Source organism: Haematobia irritans, chromosome 1, assembly GCF_050003625.1.
Source record: "Haematobia irritans isolate KBUSLIRL chromosome 1, ASM5000362v1, whole genome shotgun sequence".
In the NCBI taxonomy this organism is placed as follows: Eukaryota; Metazoa; Arthropoda; class Insecta; order Diptera; family Muscidae; genus Haematobia; species Haematobia irritans.
Window position 1 is genome coordinate 30803745 of NC_134397.1, and position 13542 is coordinate 30817286.

Genomic DNA, 13542 nt, shown 5'->3' on the forward strand with positions numbered 1-13542 from the left:
TAGAATTCTGACAAAAAATTTAGATTGTTTATATTCTCCATCGCAGAAAAGGTGTGTATTAACTTTGTCATTCCGTTTGTAACACATATATATCTTTCGCCCGATTTAGATTCATATCATCACGGCGGCTAAGGTGTCATTCTAAATATTTTGATATTTTGTACATAGAGTACAATGAACATTTTTGCAATATGTGGTAAATTCCAATTTAGGAAAATTTTCCTAATTAAATCCCCCCATATATAGCTTGCAAATATGAATCAAAATTTCATATATATATATATATATATATATATATATATATATATATATATATATATATATATATATATATATATATATATATATATATATATATATATATATATATATATATATATATATATATATATATATATATATATATATATATATATATATATATATATATATATATATATATATATATATATATATATATATATATATATATATATATATATATATATATATATATATATATATATATATATATATATATATATATATATATATATATATACACAGAAAAAAATATCACCAAAATATTTCCAATTAAAAAGTTAATTGAATTTGAAATTTCTTTCAATTAATAAATTAATTGGTACAATTAACTTTGTAATCAAGATAGAAACATTAAGTTTGTTGAATCTAGTTCAACAATTTTACTATTTTTATTTTATTAAAAAATTATGAATTATTTGAATTTATTATTGAACTGCAGTATCTACTATATAAATGAATTATTGAATTGTAATGAAATAACTTTAAATTCAGCCAAAACGGCAACCCTATTTTTTATCCGTACTACAACAATAGTTTTGCTCAAATGAATTAAAATAGTTGTCCTTTTCATAACTGAATTGTTTAACTAACATTGCTTTATTAGACTATTGTTAAAATTCTCAACTTCACTTGTACATCTTCATCGAAGACGGTAAGAAGCATCATTGAGAGCCACAGCAATAAACCTGTATACTGAATCTTGAAATTTTTTCTGTTTCTTTATTTTTTTGGTCAATGGTCTTGGTTTCTGCATTAACAACTCTGGGAGTTTGCCATTATTAACTACAGTCCATTTTAGAAATTACTCCCACATTTGTTCATGGTCCTTACGAACCGTCAAGGAACTGGAAGAAATTGTTGAAAAAAAAAACTGAGTCGCATTCAAGTTACGCAATACTGCATATCATCCTTTTACATCGTAAAATTATGGAAAACAGGTATGTAAGATTTATTGTGCTGTGAACGGATAGAAACTATAAATTGAAATTTAATGCATTTTAAAACCGTCGAACTGTGAAAAGAAATATCGAAAAAAACAGTACCATTTCTCGAATGTGTTGTGTGATTTTACAAAAGTTTGACAAAATTCTATTCGTACCTCAAAAGCTACTACCGCAATTGTACAAAGTCATCAATTTCTGTTAATATTGTTACGCTCATATGTTAATACATATAAACGCTTTTCACGAAAGCACCATATCACAATACGATATATGCAACTCTTTTTGGAACAGAATTTGTTGCTTCACGAGCACAAAAATTGCAAAAAGAACGCATAAATTACTTGTCATTTATATGATTGGAGTACAACAATCAACAGAAAGCATATCTGCTTTAACATACATTGAATTGAATAAAATTTTTTCTTTAGAGTTTAAGAGAGATTCTCTTAATTTATAACTCTAGAACTACCAAGTAGTTTCAGTTAAAATTGTCATACATGTTTACGGTTAACATTCAACCGAACTTATCGATAAACATCGTTCTAACAACATTCATGAGCATCTCAACATTTGATCTTAGCATACATATTTGATTACATTCAATGTTCATGCTCACCGCCCATACGTACATACAGTAACATACACCACATATCCAAATTCCTTTTTATCGACACATTTTGTATCAACTTTCGTTTGCAACATTCACTGGCAACATTGTTCGCAACATTGTAACATCCATATTTACAGCTGGTTTGTTCTCAACATACCTGCTGGTCTACCATTAACAACATAAGTACAAGCTATCAATATACACTTGTACATACACAAATGCTTTAACAGGTCATGATCGAGAGACAAATGTTTAACATCCATTCCCACTGGTAAATGTATACGTATGCTACAGTCTCTCATTTACCATAATTAATATTTTGACACATTGCCCAACTTCATACTCACTTATCTTCACCCCACTTGCTTATCGTTAAAACACATAAACATATCAGTGCCTCATAAAAAGTTCATATTGATTTACTTTTTAACAACCCCCTTGCCACACTAATCATATCAACAGTCCTGACAGCTCGTCTCTTCTCATACATTTTGTCAATTGTATAACAGTGTTGCCACATAGAGTATAAAAAGAGATCACAAAAATACCATCAGATTATTATTATTTAAATATTGTCATAATACATAGTCTGGTAGAGTAAAATTTTTATTATACTGTAAATTTGATGGGTCAATTTGGTTGGTGATCGTTTCCAAAACGAACGAATACATTTTAAAATAAAAAATTTATATGACGATTATACCGTGGGATTTTTCGCAGATTACATGTAATTAAAACGCTTGATTGGGCAACACTGTTTGAAAAGTTTAATTTTGCATTGACTTTACATAAATGCAAAATTAACAGAGAAGAGAGGCACAGAAGAGGTTGCAGAGAGACCGGCTTTTAGTAGTGTTGACATTCTAATCTAGATGTCAAATGTGTTGGACAGAATTTTGTAAGAAGAAAAGAAATTTAATAATTTGTGAATTAAATCAGTTGTTTAAGAAACTTTTTATGGAAGAAATTAAAAGTGGTTAAAGAGAAAAGAAAACGGTTGAGCTGTCTATTTGGAATTTTAATTTATATTGCTGTGAAGTGTTACTATTAGGAAATTTGCCTATTGCTGTGAAGTGTTACTATTACGAAATTTGCCTATTGCTATTTGGATCATTATTTGCCTATTGTTGGATGGATAAATGAATTGATGTTGGTTGGAGGAATGTGTCTTTGATTTGTGGTGGCTGTATACTTGGAATCAAAGTGTGCCTAGATTATTAACGGTAAACACCAAACGTTTAACGAATGTGGATTCATGGTGTTTATGTGCATATGGATGTTTGAAGGTATCAGACTGGTGAGTGTTTGTTTGTTTTTTGGTAGAGTTGCCAACGATTTAAAAGGGGAAAAAAAAGAACATGATAGTTGGAAAGTTGCTATTTTGAAGTGGCGCATATTTTGATTGAAATTAATTGAGACGAATAAAGAAATTTGTCCACAATCACACTACAACATTTATATACGCAAAAAAGCTTAAATCAAATTTTCTGACATTGCTACATTGGAAAAAAAAATATTGTCTTACAATTGCCCTGGGCAGAATTTTGTTGGAATTTTGTACTATTGAAATATTGTCAAAAGCCAAATAAAAATACCAATTTTGCATAGCAGAGGAGACTAATTTTTTGATACGAATATTTATTGGTATGAAAAGTAATCCCCATATTCATAAAAGTTAACGTAAATTTTAAACCTACTATTGCCATACAAATTCCTTCGATAAACTGTCAGTAAATTATTATGAATATGAGCATAAATATTTTTCATTGAAGCCGCTTTTTCATAGAGTTAAGTGGTTCAACTTTAATTTTGAAATTTGAAATTAATCCATAAAGGAAATTCTCGTTGAACGGAGATAGTTTTGGCTTTGATAGATCTTACTTTTTTATGTTTTATCAGAACGTTCACAAAGTTGATGGTTTTTGTAACTTGGCTACAAAGATAAAACATATTCAAGAATAGTTGATTTTTTCAATTAATATTCAAGACCTTCTATTTGGACATAAATTCTGCTTGAAGTGAAGCTTGGAATTTGATTTTAATTTGCGGCAGACGAGTTTTGATTTGACACGTTAAAGCTATCGAGACAATCGTGAATTTGAATTTATTTCGCAGTGTCCAGTACAATAGGAACTTGAAAAAAAAAGTGGAATTGTTTTCTGGTTTAACTTTGAGTTCGAAGCTAGAACCAAAATAAACATTTACAGAATATAATTTATAACATGTACACATCGCACTCGAAATTTTCAATATAGCATATTTGAGAATTTTGTCGGCGTTTGGAATAATCTGATCAAATTATTATTTTTTTAATATTCAACTCAGACATGTGATTAATATATGAGAATCGTCTGCATAATCCTTTGCAACAAGGGATACACTATTTTGTGAGCAAAATTAATCATTTTGTGTGAAAAACTTAATTGAAAAATTACTTACTATAATTCGATGTCTTGTTGGTACATTTTATGAGAAGATTTTTGAGGAAATCTCAATCTCAAATTTGTTGCGTGTTTACTTGGCTTTTATTTGCATATGAAGTCAACATTAGGAAATAGTCTCTTCAGATACTAGATTTACCGACTTTGTTTATTACAAAGTTGGATTCTACAAGATTTTCCGTTGGGGAAATAAATAACTGAAATCAACGTGATATATCGGAACTTTGTCAAGAAGCAGAAGTAAAATCTTGCCATTTTAGCTTTTTTTCTTGTGTTTCAATTAACTGTTTGATTTGATTTGGAAAACTGGTTTCCAGCAAAAGTATAAGTGAAATTGGGACTTAGTTTTAACAATCAATTAAAATTTGCTGATTGCTGTATATCGACGATCTGCATATACGCGTTGGAGAACGGAAATAAATAAGTTTAATTTAACGTCAAGTTTAAGAAAATTTCTTACCAATGAAGAAATAGTAATTTCTGAATTTCATGATGTTCTAATTACATTGGGAATCATTGACAACAACACATGAATTATTGAAGCTTTGGATTCGGAAATTTGGTTTTTTGAACATCAAGTTTGAATTTAACAACAACAGATAAAATTGAATAATTTGATTGCTCAAAATCTGATTTTTTTTTCTAATTTTTACGAAATTTGGAATCTGAAAGTGACTGGTTTGAATTTTGGAAATGTGTTCTATTGCCCTGTGAGAAATATCTTGTTGAATTTTTAAAGGCTGAAATATTGCTCCTGTGGAGTTAACAACCGATTTACACTTTTTTAAAGTAAACAATTATTTTTTGAGGAATATATTTGATATTTTGGTGCATTCATTTACATCTTGAAAATTGCTCTCGTGGAGCTAAAACTATTTTTTAAAATTTTCGAATTACCCTGAATATTGCTCTCGTTGAGCTAAAACTATTTTTGAATTTTGGAAATCCTGAATATTGCTCTCGTTGAGCTAAAACTGATTTTGATTTTACCATTATACTTGACTGACTTCTGTTGTGCGAAATCAAATCTATCTTGAAATATTTGAAACGAACATATTTCTGATTTTTTATTTGCTTGAATTCTGCTGTATTTGTTGTGCGAAATCAAAGCTGAATATATTTAGAACAGAAATCCGTTTGTCCGTGTTTTCTTTGCATTGAACTGAAACGTACAGTCACCATAAAAAATGGCTTCTCAGAAATTTATATTTTTTTCTGACCAAGTGGTTACGTACTGCGCCAATTTTGCTGCCATAGATATATCTGAACATAAACTTTCAAGTTTACAAGTGGATCTCGACGATCTTGAACGTCGTTGGCAATCATTTATCAATGTATACGAGACTGAGATGACGGTTGAGGATCGCAGTAGAACTGAGCAGGAATCGATTCATTCGAAGTTCAATGAATCAATTCGGGCGTACAAAAAGTGCAAAGCGGACATGCTAGATTTGATTGAAATAGAGAAAAAGAATCTGGATAAGTCATCACAGCCTGTAGTGAGAACTGAGTCGAAATCACCCGAAGAAACTGGATTTTCTTTGAAATTGCCTCCGTGTGATACTGAATTATTTAGTGGAGGATATGAGAAATGGCCTTGCTTTCGGGATATGTTTACGGCTATCTATATAAAACATCCCAAGTTATCTCCAGCGCAAAAACTATTTCACTTGAGGGCCAAGACTAGGGGAGAAGCAAGTCAAATAGTTAAACAATTTTCTCTCACTGATGACAATTTTGGACTAGCGTGGGAGGCATTGAGGCAAAGATATGAAAATAAGCGCATACTTGTCAATCATCAGTTAAAGAAAATTTTTGAAATGGAGCGAGTAGGTACTGAAAAGGGGAAGGCGTTAAGAAACTTACAATACACTGTAAATAATTGTCTTTCAGTTCTCAAGACTTATAACATTTCTGTGATTTCCTGGGATCCTATTCTGGTGTTTTGGGTGTCTTCGAAATTACCTGACGAAACTTTGTCTGCTTGGGAAAATTCTCTTGAAGATCACAAACAAATGCCATCTTGGGAACAATTAGATGAATTTATATCTAGAAGGCTGAACATGTTGGAATCCATTTCAGATATTAGGAAACCTTCTGGTTCAGCGCAAAATTCTCAAAAAACCCAAAACTACTATACGAAGACCGAAAATAGTTTCAAACCTTGTAAGATCTGCAAGCAAAATCATGCTTTACGAGCATGTATTAAATTCAAGTCTTGGACTATTTCTGAACGACGAAAATTTGTTAATACGAATAAAATATGTGAAAACTGTTTGTCTTACGGACATATTGCTCAAAACTGTCAAAGTGACAGACACTGCCAAAAATGTCAACAATCCCATCATACTTTACTACATTATGATTCTAGTAACGCTAGAAATCGGGATTTAGCTCAAATTGATCAACAACAAGTTTCAACTTATCATATTGATGCACAATATACTGATCAGCCATCTACTTCGGCTGCTGCATATGATAATTCTATTTCACACGTTCAATCGAACTTTGTTACTTCTGGTGATTGTACTGTTTTACCGACAGCCCTTATCGATTTGGAACATTTGGGAACAAACTTTACAATTAGGGTTTTCATTGACCAGGGATCCCAGGAATCGTTCATCTCGAGCAGAGTTGCAAATAGATATTCGATACCGACAAGAAAAGCGTTTACGACGATCTCAGGCCTTGGAGGTACAGTTTTAGAAAATTCGTCAAAAATTTGCGATATAACATTGAAATCTCGAAAGTCTGATTTTAAATTGAAGGCGACAGCAATTGTTATATCAAGTATGAATCATTTAATGCCGACTTCTCCTACTCGCATTTCTGATTGGTCAAAATTGGAAACTATGGAATTAGCTGATCCATACTTCTACCGACCTGGACAAATTGATATGTTACTGGGAAGTGATATTCTTCCATTTATTTTGAAGTCTGGTGTTCACCAAAATGTGTCTGGGAATCTCTTAGCACAAGAAACTGAGTTTGGGTGGATTTTGAGTGGCCCGCCAAGAGCTCGGTCGGTTTCAACATTTGCGAATTTTGTGACTAGTTCTGATAGTTTAAATGAGGAGTTGAAAAAATTCTGGGAACTTGAAGAAGTTACTTCAATGAAACCTCTATCTGACAATGACGTTTGGTGCGAAAATTTCTATAAAGAAAATACTATTCGACAACCTGATGGAAAATATGTCGTTCGCTTACCATTTCGACATGATCTTCCTCCCAATATAGCTCTTGGCTCGTCAAGAAGAGCAGCTATGGGTCAATTTCTTCATCTGGAAAACACTTTAAAAAAATCGCCTAATCTTGAAACTGAATATTCAAAAGTTCTCTCTGAATACTTGGATCTTGACCACATGGAGCCTTGTAGCTCATTGGAAGTCCGTAACAAAGCAGGCTATAGTTCCTATTATCTTCCTCATCACGCTGTAGTGAAACCAGAACGCACTTCTACAAAGGTCAGAGTTGTTTTTAATGCCTCGAAAAAATCGTCGTCTGGTTTTTCTTTAAATGATATCTTGCATACTGGGCCAATACTGCAAAATGATCTGATGAGTGTAATACTACGCTGGCGTTTCTTTCGATATGTTTTTAATGGCGACATTCAAAAAATGTATCGCCAAATTTATGTTCATGAAAATGATAGGCAATATCAGCGAATTCTTTTCCGAAATTCTGAAACTGAATTGGTTCAAGACTATTGCTTGAAAACTGTAACTTTTGGGGTAAACTGTGCTCCATACCTAGCAATCAGGACTTTACTACAATTAAGTGAAGATGGAAAAGCAACGCATCCTACAGCATCCTCTATTTTACAAAATCAGATTTATGTTGACGATATATTGTCTGGAAGTCACACTATCTCTGAAACGAAATATTATCTGCGTCAACTGATTGATTTACTTGATTCTGCTGGGTTTCCATTGAAAAAACTTACAGCGAATCATCCAGAAATTCTTGAACAAATGCCCCCTGAAGATCTCCTACGAGAAGATTTTTTGAAACTTGAAGACGCTAGCGAAACGAAAACATTAGGCATTAGATGGAATGCTATGACTGACTCATTCCACTATCAAGTGTCCAATATTTCTGTACCATCCCCTCCTTTAACGAAAAGAAAAATTTTGTCGATAATTGCAAAGATATTTGACCCAGCTGGCTGGTTGGCACCGATAATTGTCGTAGCTAAAGTGCTAATGCAACAGCTCTGGATTGATGGGACTGATTGGGACGAAGAAGTTAAGCCGCATTCATTCGAAAAATATAATTTCTTTATATCAAATCTCCCAAACATTGAAAATATCAAGATTCCGCGCTGGTTGAACTATTCACCTGGAAATCAAATACAAATTCACGGATTTTGCGACGCCTCAGAAAAGGCGTACTGCGCATGTCTTTATATCTGTACCAAGTCAACTGATAATACTGTTACATCAAATTTACTTGTATCAAAAAGCAAAGTGGCTCCATTGAAAACTGTAAGCTTGCCTAGATTGGAGCTATGTGGAGCCGCACTGTTATCTAAACTTTTGAAAACTGTCTGTAAAAATTTGAGCCTCACTGTTTCTGATATTTTTCTTTGGACTGATTCTACTATTACTTTGGCATGGCTGGACAAACCACCGTTTCACTGGAAGACATTTGTTGCCAATAAAGTTTCTGAAATTCTTGAAAATGTTGGAAATGCTACCTGGAGACATGTCTCATCGAACGAAAATCCCGCGGACATTGGCACTCGTGGTTGCACAGCATCAGAATTGAATGATAACTCATTATGGTGGCATGGTCCAAAATGGCTGACCAGTCCCTCTGAATTATGGCCTAAATCTGTTACATTTAAAGAACCCAGTCTTGAACGGAAAATCGTAACTTTTCATACTGACACTCAGATCGAAGATATTCTAGATCGATTTTCATCTTTTGATCGAGCGCTACGCGTGTTATGCTATATGTATAGATTTGTAAGAAAATGTAAGAAGATAAGTGTTCCCGAAATGAATAATGATTTTATTACCAAGGATGAGATAAAATTTGTAAAATTTACTCTGATACAACAAGCTCAACGCAAATATTATTCAACTGAATATAATGCTATTGAAAATCACATGCCCATCAATTCTAAAAGTAGATTACTTGCACTGAATCCGAAACTTGATGAAAACGGATTATTACGAGTGAATGGTCGACTATCTAATTCTGATCTAAGTTATAACGAACGATTTCCGATAATCTTACCTGAAAAATCCAGATTTTGCAAGCTATTTGTCGAATATACTCATAAACTGTTACTGCATTCTGAGCATCAAGTGATGTTACGAGCCATTCGACAAGAATTTTACATCATACGTTTGAAAAGTATAATAAGACACTGTATAAGAAACTGTCGCACCTGTACTATATATAAAAGTAAAATTCGCACACAAATAATGTCTTCATTGCCAACTGAAAGATGCACCTTTTCTTTGCCCTTTACACATACTGGCGTTGATTTCGCAGGCCCTTTTGAATTAAAAACCTCGCGTCTTAGAAACGCCAAATTACAAAAGGGATATGCGGCCATATTCGTATGTATGTCAACTCGCGCTGTTCACCTGGAAGCCTGTTCAGAACTTACAACGGAGGCTTACCTTTCTACTTTTAATCGATTTACAGGGCGTAGAGGATTCCCAAGCAAAATGTTTTCTGATAATGGCACCAATTTCGTTGGTGCAAGTAGAGCACTGGCCACTGAATATAAGATATTTTTGAAAAATGCACAGAAGGCGATATCTGAAAAGTATAATCTGCATGGGTTTTCTTGGCACTTCATTCCACCGCACGCACCACACATGGGAGGATTGTGGGAGTCGGCAGTGAAGAGCATGAAGAGTCATTTGCGTAAAGTAGCTTGTAATTTGAAATTTACTTTCGAAGAATTCTCCACATTACTTGTTCGCATTGAGAGCATCTTGAATTCTCGACCTCTTTCACCTATCAGTGAGGATCCCTTTGAACTGAACCCACTCACACCTGGTCATTTATTGCGAGGATCTGCTATAATCGCAGTACCTGAGGAATATTCTGACAATTTGAATCTTTTAAATCGCTGGCAACGCCTGAAAACTTTGCAAATGCAATTTGCGAAGCGTTGGAAATCAGAATATCTTCTTGAACTGCAAAGACGATACAAATGGAAGACTGCGCAGAAAAATCTGAAAGAAAATGACTTTGTTATTGTGAAAGAAGATAATCTTCCACCAACTGAATGGTGTCTAGGTAGAGTGATAAAAGTGTTTTCTGGTACTGATTCTAAAATTCGTGTTGCGGAAATTCGAACAAAAAATGGTACTGTAGTCCGTCCACTAGTTAAACTGTGTATACTGCCTGCTTAGTTTTCAGTTCTATCCGTTCACACATTAAATAAGTCTTACATATTTTAGCCACACATCTACCTCACCAAAATGTCGCATTTGCCAAGAGAGGCACTTCTTGAAGTTTTGTCCCAGATTCCTAGGAATGCCAGTCCCCGAGAGACGTGAAGTGATTCGTACTAGAGGATTTTGTTACAATTGCCTATGCACCGGTCATACTCGTGAATGGTGTAGGTCAAGAGGAAGGTGTCTTGTATGCCAGAAAGGCCATCACACTTTGGTACACGTGGACCAACAACCGACCCCAGCTTCTTCTCATAAACGCCACCAATCTAACAAACCAAAAGCTTCCGGAAACTCCACTCGACGCAACGACCGTCAACCACGACATAAAGAAACAATTGTCAATCGCCGCCAACGTTCTCATTTCAACGAACGGCTAAGTCAGCGACGGAGAACGCATGTTTTCTTGCCAACGGCGTTGGCGCGTGCTGTTACCTCGAAGGGTCCGGCAAAGGTCCGTTTACTTTTAAGCTCAGGTCTGACTGAAACTTTGGCTCTTCCGTCATTGGTCGATCGACTACGGCTTCACACCATAAAGCGTAACCACCAAGATTACTGTACCGTGAATCTAGAATCTTACCATGATCCGTTAATAAAAATACAAATGACTTGCCGAATTCAATCGAGTTTCCCCACCGCTCTACCGAAGTGTACTAATGAACCAAAGCTACGCAACATATATACTCACCTCACCGATCTGGCAGACCCTCATTACTATCAGCCCAAGGATATAGAAATACTAGTCGGCAACGACCAGCTCCCTAAAATTTTGCGAGCTGGACTTATTCAGACCTCGTCCAATATGCCGATAGCACAGAACACCATATTTGGATGGACGATTTCTGGGGCTCATCAGTATTAAAGTTGCACTCCTGCAAGGCGGCCGGAATGTTGAATCTAGTTCAACAATTTTACTATTTTTATTTTATTAAAAAATTATGAATTATTTGAATTTATTATTGAACTGCAGTATCTACTATATAAATGAATTATTGAATTGTAATGAAATAACTTTAAATTCAGCCAAAACGGCAACCCTATTTTTTATCCGTACTACAACAATAGTTTTGCTCAAATGAATTAAAATAGTTGTCCTTTTCATAACTGAATTGTTTAACTAACATTGCTTTATTAGACTATTGTTAAAATTCTCAACTTCACTTGTACATCTTCATCGAAGACGGTAAGAAGCATCATTGAGAGCCACAGCAATAAACCTGTATACTGAATCTTGAAATTTTTTCTGTTTCTTTATTTTTTTGGTCAATGGTCTTGGTTTCTGCATTAACAACTCTGGGAGTTTGCCATTATTAACTACAGTCCATTTTAGAAATTACTCCCACATTTGTTCAAAGTTAATTAAGTCAATGATTGAAAATTTTAAAATTTTTAATTAAAAAGTTAATTGATACAATTAACTTTTAATCAAATTCGGAAGACTAAGTCAGTTTATGATGATGATGAACATTTTTTTAAATTTTTAATTAATTTTTTTTTTTCAAACAATCAATTGTTAATCCAAATAAAAATTCTAAGCCAATTCAGAATTTAATTGAAAATAGTTACAATTTTTTAATTAATAAATTAATTGAGTTTTGCAATCAACATCAATTAAATTTTTAATTGAATCAATTAAAAAATTAATTGAAATATGGCAATGAAATCAATTAATTTTTTAATCAAGAATTTTTTCTATGCCCAATTAAAACTGTGATTGATACTATCATTTTCGTGATTGAAGACATTTCAATAAAAAAATTAATTGGATCAATTAATTTCGTGATTGAGTCAGAAATTTTTTTTTGTGTGTATATAAAAAACTAAGGAAAGTCTAAAGTCGGCAGGGACCGACTATATTATACCCTGTATCACTTTCTAGATCCACATTTTCGATACCATATAAAATCCGTCAAATGTTCTGGGTGATGTAGATAAAGGGTCCTGTTCCAATATACATAGATTTAAATATGACTCGATTCGGACAAAATTTGTTTGACTTCTACAGAATCTAACATATATACTTAAAATTTAAGTCAGCTAATGTGCACACAATGTTAGTAAAAACAAGTATGTAAAGCAGTAAGTTCGGCCGGGCAGAGTCTTAAATACCCACCACCATGAATCAAATATTATAGTTTCCTGTGAAAATTTCAGGGGGATTTGGCAACAAGCAGATCAGTTCAACCAGTACACTTCCCGAAGATAAATTCAAAGATTTTACCTATGAAGACTTGATCAGATTCTGGATTTATAAGAACCATATTTGTTTGAGTTCACACATAAAAATTTTTTCTGATTCAATCACCAAATTAATTGATCCCATTAATTTTTTAATTAAAATGTCTTCAATCACGAAAAATATAGTATCAATCACAGTTTTAATTGTGCATAGAAAAAAATCTTGATTAAAAAATTAATTGATTTTTTCAGCAAATTTTAATTAATTTTTTAATTGATTCGATTAAAAATTTAATTGATGTTGATTACAAAACTCAATTAATTTATTAATTAAAAAAGTTAACTATTTTTAATTACTTTCTGAATAGGCTTAGAGTTTTTTTGGATTAACAAATGATTGTTTGAAATACATTTTTAATTAAAAATTAAAAAAAAATCAGCACTTTTTTAACCGAATTAGTCTTCCGAATTTGATTAAAAAGTTAATTGTATCAACTAATTTTTTAATTAAAAATTTTAACATTTTCAATCATTGACTTAATTACTTTATGTTTCTATCATGATTAAAAAGTTAATTGTATGAATTAATTTATTAATTGAAAAAATTTTCAACTTCAATTAACTTTTTAATTGGAAATATTTTGGTG

At 32.8% G+C, this 13542-nt stretch overlaps 1 protein-coding gene across 1 annotated transcript; it reads left to right on the forward strand.

Annotated features, from left to right (window-relative positions):
- The first annotated feature begins 889 nt into the window (after nucleotides 1-889).
- LOC142222805 (uncharacterized) lies at nucleotides 890-11579 on the forward strand. The gene is made up of 2 exons (XM_075292932.1): nucleotides 890-1241; nucleotides 10724-11579. The coding sequence occupies exons 1-2, from the start codon at nucleotides 1231-1233 to the stop codon at nucleotides 11577-11579; spliced, it is 867 nt and encodes a 288-aa protein (XP_075149047.1). The 5' UTR covers nucleotides 890-1230.
- Nucleotides 11580-13542: the final 1963 nt, after the last annotated feature.